The sequence below is a fragment of the Alligator sinensis genome, unplaced genomic scaffold, assembly GCF_000455745.1.
Source record: "Alligator sinensis unplaced genomic scaffold, ASM45574v1 scaffold97_1, whole genome shotgun sequence".
Taxonomy (NCBI): Eukaryota; Metazoa; Chordata; order Crocodylia; family Alligatoridae; genus Alligator; species Alligator sinensis.
This window is the reverse complement of record NW_005841921.1, coordinates 2,055,088-2,069,051: the sequence shown is the minus strand read 5'-3', so window position 1 is coordinate 2,069,051 and position 13,964 is coordinate 2,055,088. Positions and strand designations below refer to the sequence as shown.

Here is a 13,964-nt window from a genome sequence, read left to right as displayed (position 1 = left end):
CATCCCTAATGTCTATGATATCTATGAAATCCCTCTAGCTCATGTTGTTTCTTCATTTTGAATCAGGCCACTTCCATGATGGCTTAGTCTAATGACAGAGCACCAAGTAGTTACTAACAGTGCAGGAAGGACAGGCCCCTGGGGTTTTTTTGGTTTTACTTTTTTCTTTTGAAGTTTGAGGTAGGCAAACTTGGGAGGATTTTCTCTCAGGATGGGCTGGGGGGGTAATAGAGCCTTGATGCACAAAAGCAGCCCCCTACTAAATTTCAAGTTCTCTTTTCCAAAACACAAGTGTTTAATAGTTGCTTAAAGAAAAGATTGCAATCACCTTTTTAACATCAAGGAAGCCTGTTTTTTTTTTCCCCCTACTTTTTTTTTTTTTTTTACCCAAATGGTCAAAACTTTTTTTTGTTGAATGTTTCTCACAGAGAGACCTCTCAGTCTGTGTTGAATGTGGTTTAAGTTTGCCAAAGATAACTTCGGACAATTTTTAATAATAGTTGGTACTACAAGCTCTTCCTAGAGTGAAAAAACTAATGACATTTCACAGAATATGGATCCCAGTATCTGAAACCATTCCATACACAACCTTTCACAGTTGGATTCTGCAGCTCAGGTTTGTTTCAGCACCTTGTGGTTGGTGCTTAATATGACTTAAGCTGGGTTAGACGTTTTATATTAGACCATAAGTTAAAAGGAAGAAAAGGCTCAACTGCAGGTGCTACCTTTTTAAAACAGTAAAACAAGGAACTGCTTTGATTTCTTTTTTTTTTTTTTAGGGTCATACATGAACCATCTCCTCCCCCGGGAAAGCAATAAAAAATATATCCAGTACCATAGGAAGACCAGTGCCAGTGGTGCACTTATTGGGCACACTCACATGGAGGATGCCAGATCAAATGGAAGTAATGTTATATGCACATGACCTGCCCTGGGTGCCAAAATGCCTGGATAGGGCTCTGAGGTTATCTTCAGGACTCTCATAAATAGAGAGAGAGAGTCAGACGTGCTAGTTTGAAGCAAGGCATCTGGTAGGGCAGGGTGGTGACTTTTTTGTTTTTTTTAGAGGTGAACTGGTTCAGAGATGCAAAGGCTCTCATAGATGACAGTCTGCTTTGTCAGATGCTAGCTGGTAGAGGCCTCTCTGAACCTTAGTTTCAGGTGCCAACCTGCCTTCTCTTCTGCCTTTTAGGACTTGGTGCTTACTGTTTTTTCATTCCCTCTTCAAGCTTCCTTTGTTAATCAGATTTGGGCAGTATGACCACTAGCTGCAGTTGCATGAAAATGTTAACGTTTTGAAGAATGGTATTGGAGATGGTGTGCTATGGCTCTGCCTCTGTTTTAACAGTGCCACCTCCTGGATTAAAAATGCAGCTACTCCTATATTAATTAAATATTGCTATGGCTGCATCTCAAGAACTGGATAAACTTTTCAGTCTATTGGGATGATATTTTGTTCCCTACTTGAAGTGGTCACCTAGTAGTCCAGATCTAGTTGTCCACATGGCTTTTTTTTTTTTTTTTTTTTTTTGATGGTCTGTCTGCCAAAATGGCACTTGGGTACAAGTTGGTATTCTTTACCTGGGCACATACCCCTGTACAAGTGGATGATTCTCTATGGCCATGGAGTCATGCAGAGTGGATGTGCATAGTAGTGGCTGGGTACACTCGCCTCTCAGGAACAGAAAAGGGAGGGAGGCCCTCTTGCCCTCATGACTTTTTAATTAGCACACACTGGGATTCTGGATGTTCGGGATTCTAGTCATCCCTCCCCCAAGGGGACTTTGAACCATGGTTTCTCTTCATTTTCCAGTTCAGCACTAATGCACCATGCCACAGGCTTGCCATTATCCAGTTCCTCCTTTGGTGCTCCTTTTGAAGTTGCTAACATTGTCCTTGGAAAGGGATGCACCTCTTTCACTAGGAACAAAGGCCCCAGCTGGAATCCAGGGCTCCTGCCTTTCCAGATCTCACAGCCAGCCCACTGAAGTGCATACTCTGGCCTGTAGCCTTGTTTTAGGCAAAATGTCTCCCACAGACACAGCTGGTGGTAAGGAAGGCTAATAGTTGCCCTTCATTAATATTCATCATCAATATGATGTTCTCCTATTGTACTGGAGATATCATCAGACTTGGCTGACAAGATCTAATTTTATCTATCTGGGTCGTGTGTGTGTGTGTGTGTGTGTGTGTGTGTGTGTTTGATCAATATATTTATTTTTTTTTTTGTGTGTAATATACATGGAAAATACCACTATCATAAGTGGGCTTTCCTTACTACTCTCAGGTTTCAGACTTTTTGTGAGAGCTGTTTGTAGGATTTCTTCCAGTAACTATTCTTACGCAGGCAGGAAAACAAGTAATGAAGCTACATCTTACTTTACCCTAAAGGATACAAAAACCACGTTGTAATCTGTTCTGTTTTTTCCAAGCAAAGTGCTGTCTCTTAAATGGTTTTTAGTGGAAAATGTAAAATAGCTTATTGAACTAGGAAAGCCAAACATTATTAATTCTGTAATTTCTCTCTCATATTCTACACACACAAACAGGGAGGCTGATGTTAATTTACTCCTGCCTCAAAGATTGAGAGAGGGTATGTCCCTGTGAGTCGCTGCAAATACACATAAGATTTTTCAAGATGGCATTTCAAGCTGTTCGCAGTTGTTTAGGAGAGTGCCTAATGAATGCTGTCTTGCAAACATTTAACTTCCGAATTTTGTGAAGTAGGAGATGGGGCCCTTTTAAAAAGGGCTATCAGAGGGGTGATCTTAGAACATCTCGGTCAGATATTTTGTTTTATCTGTCATTTGTCCAACTTGTTCCTTTTTTATTTAGTATCAGTGTTTATTGGAATTTGTATGGTTTATTTCTTAAAACATTAAAAGGCTGTTTCTCACTAATGATGCACCTTCATCAAACTTTATCTTTTGAGCAAGGAAAGCAAGTTCTTCATGCATTCCATATGTCTGAGTGGTAATAAAAAATAATTCTCAGTAACACAGATAAAACACAATCTGTAACGAGACAAACTTTACCTTTTTTACAGGTGACAACAACAGGATACCTGTCATCAGTCCACTTAAGATCAGAGACCAGCAAAGATCTGCAGTTTCAACCAATTGGATGCTCCCTTACAACTACACATGGCCTCCAGACAAGATCTTTGTAAGCACACCCACTGCTAACTACACTATCCAGGATTACCAAAAATTCTATAAGGACATCAACTTTGAAGATGGCTGGCTTATGAGACGAGACACTGAGCCCTTGGTCTACCAGATGATACCACCTGGTGTGCGCATCCATTGTCTTTATGGCACTGGTGTAGAAACCCCTGACTCATTCTATTATGATATGTTCCCTGACAAAGAGCCCAAGATTGTGTACAGTGATGGGGATGGTACAGTGAACTTGCAGAGTGCCATACAATGTCAAAAGTGGGTGGGCATGCAAGAGGAGGAGGTGCTGTTGTTTGAGCTGTCTGGAAATGAGCATATTGAGATGCTGTCAAATGTTACAACTATTTCTTATGTGAAAAGGCTGCTTTTTGGTTTGTGACACTGTATGTTGGCTCTTTCCCATGATGCCTTCCCTTAAATAAGGGAAAATGCCTTTTGATCCCCTAGGTTTTAGGCAGTTGGGTTATTTATTTGTTGTTTTTTGGGATACTTCTCCCCAAAGCCATTTTCAGAAAGCTGTTTTGGTGTCCTTAATGCTCACTTCTCTTGAATGAGTGTTCAAAATGCATCATGGTGTTTCACAGTTTGAAGGCTGTCATGTGCATTTGATTTGGTGCCTTTAGTGGAAGTGTCCAGTGTTCATACAGACATTCATTTGAATGTGAAATCCTTTTGTGCAGAATGTACAGCCTATGCTGTTTCCTATGTGTAATCTTTGTTGGGGGGGGGAGAAATATAGCTTACTGTTCAGTGTCAGTTGTGCAGTAAAAAAGAAAGATGTCAAGAATTGGGAGGGCAGCGGTGTTCCTCCAAGATCTGATATCTTAATAGTTCAGCTTGCAAATGGGATCTAGCAGCAGGTATTACAGACTTGGAGTTAAATGCTGCTTTTTTTTTTTCCTTTGTTGCTTTTTTTTGTTACAGCTAGCCTTTCTGTAACATTCATATTGTTCCTGGAAAAGAGATGTGTGTTTAATGTTTATGATTCTTTATTGGGTATATTTGCAAAAGTCAGGAGAGACTTAGTTGTCCTTTACACTGAGACCTTGATGACTTGGCATCTAGATCCCTAGGACTGCTAGCAATCTTTTACTTTTTTCCTTTTTTAGAAAAACCTAAAACTTGGGGATCCCTGTAGCCATTCACATATGGAGCAAACATCAACATCTTCAAACAATGAATACTGGCAAATGCAGAAGATGCACAATTTGTGTCAATGTGAAAAATTACCACTGTTTCTCAAAAGGTGGGAGATAAACAGGCAACTATTTAAAACAAAGCAAAGCTCTAAATTTCGTAGAGCTGGGATAAACTTGAGTGCAATACAGTGTAAAGTATGTAACTTGCTTCCAACCAAATACTTTTGTTTAGATCCAGATTCCAGTTCATTGACAATCTTTTAATATGAATCAAAATCATATTTCAGTGGTAAGAAGTTTAGTGTAGATATACTTCCTGTAGTGGCACCAAGTTGGCCCTAATTAGGGTTGAGAAATTAACTTTATAGTGTGAAAATAATTTCACATTTACACTTCCCCAGTTATACAAAGACTTTAAGTGGACTATTGTGTAAGGTTCACAGACTTGATTGGGAAGTGTTACTGAGAGATTCTTCTGCACAAGCGTTAGAACAAGTCACCAGTTTGATCACATTTCTTTGCTTTTGATAAGAATTCTGAGTGCTTTCAGTACCTGGCTCTTCAGGAAAAGATACCTTCAGAGTTCTTGACTGAAATTCTTCAGGGGAAACCAAACAAAAAAATTGCTTCATAATTTTAGGAGATTCCAATAGTCTAAAAGGTAAACTTTAACTACTTTCAGTCAGGCATGGATGGAGGTTGCTACCATTGAGAGATGCAAGTAAGATTTCTTTAAATGACAGCAGTTTCAAGTGCTTATTATTGCAGAAAGTTAAGCTTGAGATGGGTAGATGTGCTGGATTGGTTAATCACTTTTAAACTTCTTAACTGGTCATGGGTAGGTTTTAAAATCTTTCTGGATTCACTGACTTTTTAATACAATCTTACTCTTCCTTCTGTACCCTCTAGACTTATAACTGAAGTAGGACAAGTATTCCCAGCAGAACTTAATGTCTGTCACTTGTAATAGGCAATCCAGGAGCTAGAGCTCAGCAATTCAATGGCACAAACTTTTCTGCTTCTGTCTCCTTTATGCTAGTGCACAGTGGCTTGCTTTTATTTAAATCCATGTGGCACAGAGAAGTTCTTATAGCTGAAGCCTGTATTTGGAATAGGGCTCTGTAGTGTAGGTTTTCCCAGATGCGTGTGCTAAGAACCAGAGTTCTATTCAAAGGCTGTTTCTGTGATCAACTCCATTCTGAATTATTGCAGACCAATCATACATTAAATATCTGTAACTGTCTGGGTGTACCCAATAGGGATATCAGAGGAATGTGGAAAGAATCTAGATTAATAACTTTACCTGGTCTGAAGAATGTTTCCTTTTCTATGGATCTGTTTGGCTGCTCATGCATTTTAGTTTTATGAAGTTCTAACAATTTTATAGGAAGAGCTTAGCTTTGGTCCTTTTTAGACTTGAAAAGAAACTGATGGTTCCAAAAGAGCTGCCTGCATTATTTTTGTTAGAATTTGGTCACTCCAACACACTTTCTTCCTTTTGGGGATAAAAATCAGTCCTGTATTTTTCAGTTGATTAATATCTTATACCTAGGGACCTATTCAAATCATGATTTGCATGGATTTTGCAGAAACTGTGAAGTCAGGCAATCTGTGAAACCCATGTTAGGGGACAGGGCAGGCTTCCCAAAAAAACTAGCTAAGTTTTTGCCTGGAGTCCTCCAGGCCATGCAGCTCAGCCTGAAAGGGGCTGCCAGTACAAAGGCAAGATGGCTGCCACCCCTGCTCCTTGCTGCTGATTTGATGAGGGATGAGGCTACACAATGGATAGCCCTCTCCACCAATCAGCAGTGGAGGGTGGAGTCACTGGGGCCCCATGACCAATCAAAGATGTGAGGGGACACCAGGATAAGCTGATGAAAATGGCAGCCAGCCCTGTGATCTGTCCATGAAATTGGCCATCTGTCTTCTTGAGCTGGGTAGACCCCTACTTGCACCTTGCTCTTAATGCAAGCAACTTAGTCCATGTTTACTCTTAGTTTTCCATTAGCTGATGGGCCTTCTAGAGTCACCTCCTTTTCTAAGTAAGTCTGCTTAGCTGCTTTTTAACTCATTGCAAGGTGGAATTGACAACTCTCCACACCTAGTAGACTTGTAATCTGTCAGGTTGAATCTGGGCTTTCCTGAGCAGAGTTGCTCTGCTTAGATTTCATTTGAGTTCTCATCACTAACATGCTAAGATATGCACAGGCCTGCTAATTAACTGATTGGGAAGGTTACAGGTTGGAGGATATAAGATGGAATGACTTCTTCTTTTCCATCAAACCTTTTTAAGACTTCTTTTCTGCCTATCCTGCATCTTGAGAGAGAAATGTCATCAGTCTAAACTTTAAAATACCTGGTGTACATGCTTCAAAATGTAGAGCAAGTTGAATGGTGTGCACAGAAGGAAATTTTCATTATCATTTATCTCTCTACATTACAGGGCAAAACTAAGTATTTTAGTATCACCGTAATAGTCTAAAGTTACACAACCATTGTAGGATCTTGCAGAGAAGGTCAGAAGAAATGTTAAATATTGCTGGGAAGGGGTTCATATGACGCTAGAAGAGAAAAGGAGTACCTTGGGTACTTTGCCACACCCTGCATTTGAAGTGTATCATTTTGCACAAATTCCTTCCATTTTATATCTATTTACTTACAACTTGTCAACATGTCCCTTTTTGCCTAGTTTTTAGGATGCGTTTAGAAACCAAAAATAATTTTGAGGACCAAATATATTACTTATTTTTGAAAAATATATAGAGAGAAATTGCTGGAGGGACTTCAGCTATTGTAATACTTCTGCAAGGGTTCAGGGTCACTATGTGATTCTGCTAGGAGCAGAAGATTTCAATATCAAGCAATAATTGCAAAGGATTTGCAGGCCAAAGGGAAGAAGTTTAGTATTAAGACAGTTCTTGAAGCACTGTGTGTTCAAGGCCCGTTTTGAATTCAGGGAATGTTCGGCAATTACTTTGCTGCTCTACACTTAACAGTATTTTGTATGAATCATAATCTGGTGATACCCAGCATTTTATATGCCTCTTGGTGTATGAATGAGTTGAATAGATTTTGCATATTTTATTGTCATACTTTGATAATGTAATAAAGTTGATCTAATACTGAATGCCTGTTGTGATTCTTTGTCATACAGGTTGTGAACTACAAACTTTGTTGCTGCTTTTTTTAAAAAGTTGCATTCTAACCAAAGAATGGAGTATAACCTCCTTCCCATGTAGCTAGAGATCACCTCTTTCACTAAGGAGGCATAAGGAATTTTTTAAAACTTGGTGTAAATGTTCAGGCTCACTATAAACATGCAGAGAGTTCATGTACTGTAGGACAGCATTTTTCAGTTGGTGGGTCATGATCCAAAAGTGGCTCACAAGAATATATAAAAGGGTCACAGACAAACTTTTTAAAAATGAATCAACAAACTCTTTAAAAATTCATTTGCCTTTAAAGGAAAAAAACGTGGGACATGCAGGCCGGCACTATCAACCTACAAGCGAAAGCCACCAAGGGGCTGCTTGGGGGCCCCACACGCTGGGGGGCTGGACTTGGCGTTAGGGGCCAGTGGGTCAGGAGTGTAAGGCACTGGGTCAGGACTGGCCATTTTACAAATGGGTCCTGGTACAAAAAAGGTTGTGGACCACTGCTGTAGGAGATGCCCTGTGCAGTCATTCAAGTGCAGCTGGACAATGGAATTGATTAAAATGGCCTCAAGAACTTTAAAGTTGTGCACTGGCTTTAACGAACAATTGTTTTCTATATATTGGGAGTAATCTGTCAACTGTTCTGCCAACTAATTAGGAGACCTGCCCAGACATGGTGAACTGTCCATTCCTTTTAGAAATTTAAGATGACAGTTTTTCTGCAGCAAACTACCACATACTACTGTATCAAAGTTGACCAAGTGTTTTAAAGCAGCAGCTCAAAAATGGACCCTCAAATTAAAGACAGTTGGGACAGAAGTTGGGGTCAGGGAAAGAAGTGTTGGGGTTCTTAATGACTGGTGACTAGATGGATTTGTTGCAACCTGTGTGGTGCTACAACATGTATTATAGAGGCACCTAGAGATCAGCACCTAATAGGCTAGAGATTTTGTATCGCTCCTTTAGAAAACTGTCAAGTTCTTATGGGTTCAATTGAGCTTGTTTGTAACTGCCAATAAGAGAAAATATCTTCTTCTATATTTTGCACTAGTCTAAGGGTGTTCTTACACAAGCTCTGGGAGTTGGGGGTGGGTGCTTGAATTAGAGTGGCTCTCTGAGCATCTTCTGTATCAGCATCCCAACATTTCAAAATGGTGGTGCAGGCACTTTAACCAAAGCTCATCGAACAAGCTCCCATCACCATTTTGAAGTGTGGGGACACTATGTGAGACAGAGGCTGGCTGATGCATGTTAATTGGCATACTACAGCAGACTCAATTAATCAAGTCTGCTCTGAAGCACTGTAATTACAGTGTCAAAGCAGCTTCCCAGCACATCTACAGGCACTTTTTTATATTTATTTACAAAAATTAAAAAGTTTAAAGTTCTATCCTATGTAGCTGTACATTAACATTTAAATCAATGCAACTATGCAATAGCTGAAAGAGATGAGAAACACTCCTGTTCATCCAGTCTCCAACACCTATTGGAGCTCTCCCAGCTTAAATGCTCACTAGGCTGCTGTTTTTGGGTCCCATCAACCAAGTCCTCTGTGCTTCTAGGCTTCTCTTGGTCTGAGTAGGCTGCAACACTGCCTCTTCTGGGTGCACACTTGGTTTTTCTTAACTCCCTTTTTGGAAATGGGATCTTATGATCCAGCTACTTTAGGTCTCTGGGACTTGAGTTAACCCCTCTATGCATAGTCTACAGTTAAGGTCACCTTGTAGGCTTTCATGTTTTCCAGGACAAGGTCTCATTGAAAGGAAAACTCACCATTTTATTTTATTTTTTTATTTTTGCAAGGGTTTCCAAACGCACCTATTCGATTTTTACTGTATCTGCCACAAGAAATACACTACTACCACTTGCTTGCACAGTTTCCTTAAGCATAATTGGGTTTAGGTAATTCTGTTTGGGAGAAATTTCACTACTTCAGATCCTATTCTTGCAGACAAACTTTACTGGACATTACAGCAGGCCCTAAGATTTTAACCAAGTCCTAATGACAGCTTAAGCATTGTTGACTTATTTCACTGCTTATTGACGTGCACAAGAAAGATGAAAGATGTTATGCAAAATCTATACATTGTGAGAAGCATTTTATTTTCATGTTATGACTGGCTGAAGTATGGGAGCATAATCTGATTTTTCTTTAGTAGTTTTGTTTGTGATGTGGTAATACTATATGACACCACTGTGATGGGGACAGAAAAAACTAAGGGCACATTATTCATTATTAATTTCGGCCCTTTGCTTTATGTTTCCATGCTTTTTTCATCATCACTCAGAATTTTAACAAAGATGAAGTTTGAACTGGTAACACTCCAGTTAACCAGGTTTTGGGGTAGATGCTGAAGACATTATCCCTGCAAGCATTCTCACTTTTATTTTAATTTTAAAAACCCTGCCAAATGTTGAATGGTCTTAATTGTAATAAGGGCTCAGTCTGTTCCACAAGCTGGCAGTTGAGGTCTGGTTACAGGGCTAAAAGCAGTTTTAAGAAAATGAACTGCATATTGGATAAGAAGTATATTTTGAAACATTTTTGGCAGCTGCTGCTTTCAATCACACAAGAACAACACGGCAGAATGCATATTCAATTCTCCATCTGTCAGTCATGGGAACCTGTCCACTGCCAGCAATAAGAGAATTTCATTGTTCACTCATTCATTCACCTTTCTGCTTCTGTTTTGAAGTAAACTGTTTTAATAATAGTACATTTACAGACCTGTAACAGGCTTTGCTTTTTCCAGTGTTTTGCAGAGGCTTGTTTTAAAGATTATCATTTTTAATAGGGAAGGCCAGATAACATTTGTTTTGCAAGGTTTAGGAATGTGTGATGGTTTGGAAAACTTTTTGCTGTTGTGGAAAAGCATACAGTTTGCCACATCAGCTGATATCCCAAAGAGTCTTCACAGTTAATTCTTCTTACAAAATGGTGTTCCAACATCTCCAACAGCAGTGTGGATTCGAACCTGGTTCTCCTTAAGCCCCAGGCTGGGTTAGCTATTTTGGGGAGTATCATCTTTTCCTCCTTCCACTGAAAGTCCATCCTGCTTCAGAAAAACCTTCTCTATAGTTTGGTATATTCTGACAAAAAAGTTAAGTAAAAGAAATCCCAACCAGCCTTGTTATTTAGGAACAGAATGTGCAGTCAAAATCTGATACACAGCAGTACAGAAAATTCTTAGCTGGGTGCAGCTGTGTTCTCAGTCTTTCCAGGAAGGCATGTCATGTGCAGTCTCTCAAGTCACCTGAGCCCTGGGCTGATGTTTTTCTATTGTGATTCAGCTGTCCTTCCAGCTGACTCACTATACTTCACGGTAAATGTGACCACTCATTTGTTCTGAATGAACATTTGGACATGCATTAATATCACATTTTTGGTGCTCTTTACTGCATGTGCATCTGTGGCTGGAATGGCAGTCTATTCCAGAGCAAGTTTGAAATAGATGCAGTAACAGATAGTTACTGAAGTCCTGCTGCAACAAAATTAGCTAAATCTCCTGTACTGTTTGTATTATAGTAGCTTTGAGGACTTGGTTATATTGGCCATTGTGTTAGGCACTGTATAAACTGTACAACCTTTAGGTGTTTTCAGAACTGTGTCCTAGTGCTGTAACTTCTCCTCAAATCTGGGTTTTGGTCAGAGGCTTTATAGACAGAGATAATAGGGGTTATGTAGATTTATTGCTGAAAGGCAACAATAGAACAGGTCAGACTGATGGCTGATTACTGTTTCAGGCAATGTACAATGACATCCTGCAAGATAATCCTGGGACCTTGTGTTGCCAGAGAAGGCCAAGAAGTACATTAGCATTAAAAGGAATCCTCTTCTTTGCATTTAGTCTTGGGTGTACACAGAACAGGTTTCGCAGCAGCATTATTTGATTTTTTTTTTTTTTTATTTTATATAACTGAATTGGAAGGAATTTTGTGGCAATGAGAAGAGAGCTCTCTTGGAGAGAGAGGATACTCATTTTCTTTTACTTCAGCTTAAGTACTCAAGGAAAGTAAGAATTAAGTAGCATTTCCAAGACAAAAACCTGATAATTTGCCAACCTGTGGAATTTACTTGTATTAGTTTTTCTTGAAGCCAAGATGTTAGCAGGATTTGAAGAGGCTTGGACATTTACAGGGATAGAGAGAACACTTGTAGAAACCTGAGTAAAAGTGTATAATGGATATACATTCTAATGCTTTAGGACTTCAGATGGTGGGGGTTGGAAGAAACTTCCCCACTAAGCAGGTCGTTATGGTAGTGGTGTTTGTATTACTTTTGACAAAATAAATGGGCCCCAAAAGTCAAAGATGTTATCTAGCAAAGGTAAGAAGTAGGGCAGGACTTCTGTTACTCTGGACAAACTAGTAAGGGCCTCTGCAAAACCCTGAATGAAAAGAGAAGGTTGCGCTTTCCTCTGGTACAGACTGTCAGACTATGGTTGCCTCCTTAGGAAAAAAGAAGAAAAAAAGTTAAGACAAAATTTAGCAGGTTTTGAGTGAACGCTTTTTGACTGGCGTTTGCATGAATGACAGAACAAGAGTTCAGTAGGGCACCATCATTGAGAGAGAAGCACTGAGTGGAACTAGCAAAGAGGTCTAGCATTAGGCAACATTTGACTGAAGAAGGAAGCTATCCCCGGGTGTCTGTACATGAGCTGGGATGCTGCTCCAATGTGTTGTAATTACAGCGCGTCAAAGCAGACTTGATTAACTGAGTCTGCTGGACCACGGTAAGTACCATGCTTCAGTTAGCCTCCACATCTCGTATATCAGCGTCCCTGTGATTCAAAATGGTGGCAGGGGCACTTTAACTAAAGCTCATTCGGAGCCGCTCTAATTAACACCCCCCTTCCCAGCATGTGTAAAAATGCCCTCTGATGCAAAGTCAAGCAACAATTGCACCTCCAGCTTAAGATGTCCAACAGCTTTCCAGAGCAGTAGTAAAACTACACCAACTTCTATTATCAGCCAGAGACTGCAACTGCGATTTGCACCTGAGCAGATGTGGCCAGGGGAAGCAGCAGTTATCTTATTGCAGAGCACCAGCCTTTTAGCAAAGCCACTGTCTCACTTTTCAGAGCCTTGTAAGTTTTCACAGAAAGCCCTCTAGTTGCTTGTGTGTTGGGTAGGTCTAGGAAAATTTAGGGCTCAAATTTTCCTGATACCCTGAGCTTTTATTCAGTGCTTTTCACATAGACTGAGGTCAAAATCTGGGATCCTTGGGGTGAGAACTCTCCAAAGCCCAGCACTTGCTTTGTTGTTGTAGCTTGACAGCTGCTGTGAAAAGTCCTTCACCTGTCATGCCCCTGGGGATAGGAGTTGTGTATCCAAACAGCTTGTTTGATTACAGCCTGGAAACCTGTGTATACTTTAAAGGGTCTTTATGTAACAGTTCCTAGTCATGGCTAGTTCTTTTAAAACCAGGAGGAGGCTTGGTTTGTTTTTCCACTGCTAAATAGCATTTTTTAAACCCTGGGATAACTAACATATGTCCTGTGTGAAAACACAGTGAAGAAAACCCACTTGGTTTTCCCTGAGAGATGAAACCTTATCCCTCACCTACTTAGGGCTTGGTGAGTTAACCTTGCTGTAAAACTAAAAAATACAATGAAGAGAAGTGTAACTGATGTGCATTAGCTGCCTTGCCTGAACCAAGACTTATTTTTAATGCTTCTGCTTTTCCCACTCACCTTACTTTAGGAATATTTTAAAGGCCAATCATCCATTGTTTGTACAGTACTTTGAAGATAGTATTATCAACACCACACATTCAAAAATCATGACACTTTTTTTTAATAAGTCTTAGGACTTTTTAAAGAAACATTGGAATTTTTTTAATTGGCCTATTGGTTTCTGTTGGGTTTATTCTTTCAAAGTTTTCTCTGAAACCACAAGTACTCAACCGGGGAAGGGAGGAATCTCAAATAACAACATGACTCCAAAACTGAGGCTCTAAGATAACCAAATAGTAAGAGACTTGTTACAAAATGGAGGGATGCACGGTGCATCTTCTGTATGGTGGGGTACAAGATTTAGTCTCAGACTAGCATGGAGGAATTGGAATCCAGGACATTCCTAACTTGTGTAGAACAGGCTGGGTAGGTTGGAGGTGTAGCTAGAATTCACTGTCCTTATTGCGGTTTTCTTGTTTTAATAGTGCATGTGTTAAGGACTCCAGGATTCTGATGTAAAGTCAGAGCCATGTCATTTGAGAAACCCTCATACACCTTAAAATGCAAAAATTTCAACATAAACAGAAAGCTATTTTTTACCTTCAAACTTCAAGCTCTTGAAATGGCTGAGGTACCAACTCACCACAGCCACTAGAGGGAGGGCACTCCCAGCAAATGCAGTCAACTGCATTCTGGCACTAAGAAAGCCTTGCGTTACTGCAGCAGTGGGAGAAATAGTTATAAGACTTTAATATAGATTATGTGACTAATGTCTGGCCTTTCTAACAGGGAGCAGGAAGACTGTTGTGAGAAGTG

The 13,964-nt window shown here is 39.9% G+C and overlaps 1 protein-coding gene across 1 annotated transcript in view; it reads left to right on the top strand.

Moving 5' to 3' along the window:
- Positions 1-7,445, top strand: part of PLA2G15 (phospholipase A2 group XV) — a 40,030-nt gene extending 32,585 nt beyond the window's left edge. The window contains exons 7-8 of the mRNA XM_025198438.1: positions 780-905; positions 3,047-7,445. Of these exons, the coding sequence (XP_025054223.1) occupies positions 780-905; positions 3,047-3,558 (638 nt within the window). The 3' untranslated portion in view covers positions 3,559-7,445. The remainder of the gene's footprint in view (positions 1-779; positions 906-3,046) is intronic.
- The last annotated feature ends 6,519 nt before the right edge of the window (positions 7,446-13,964 follow it).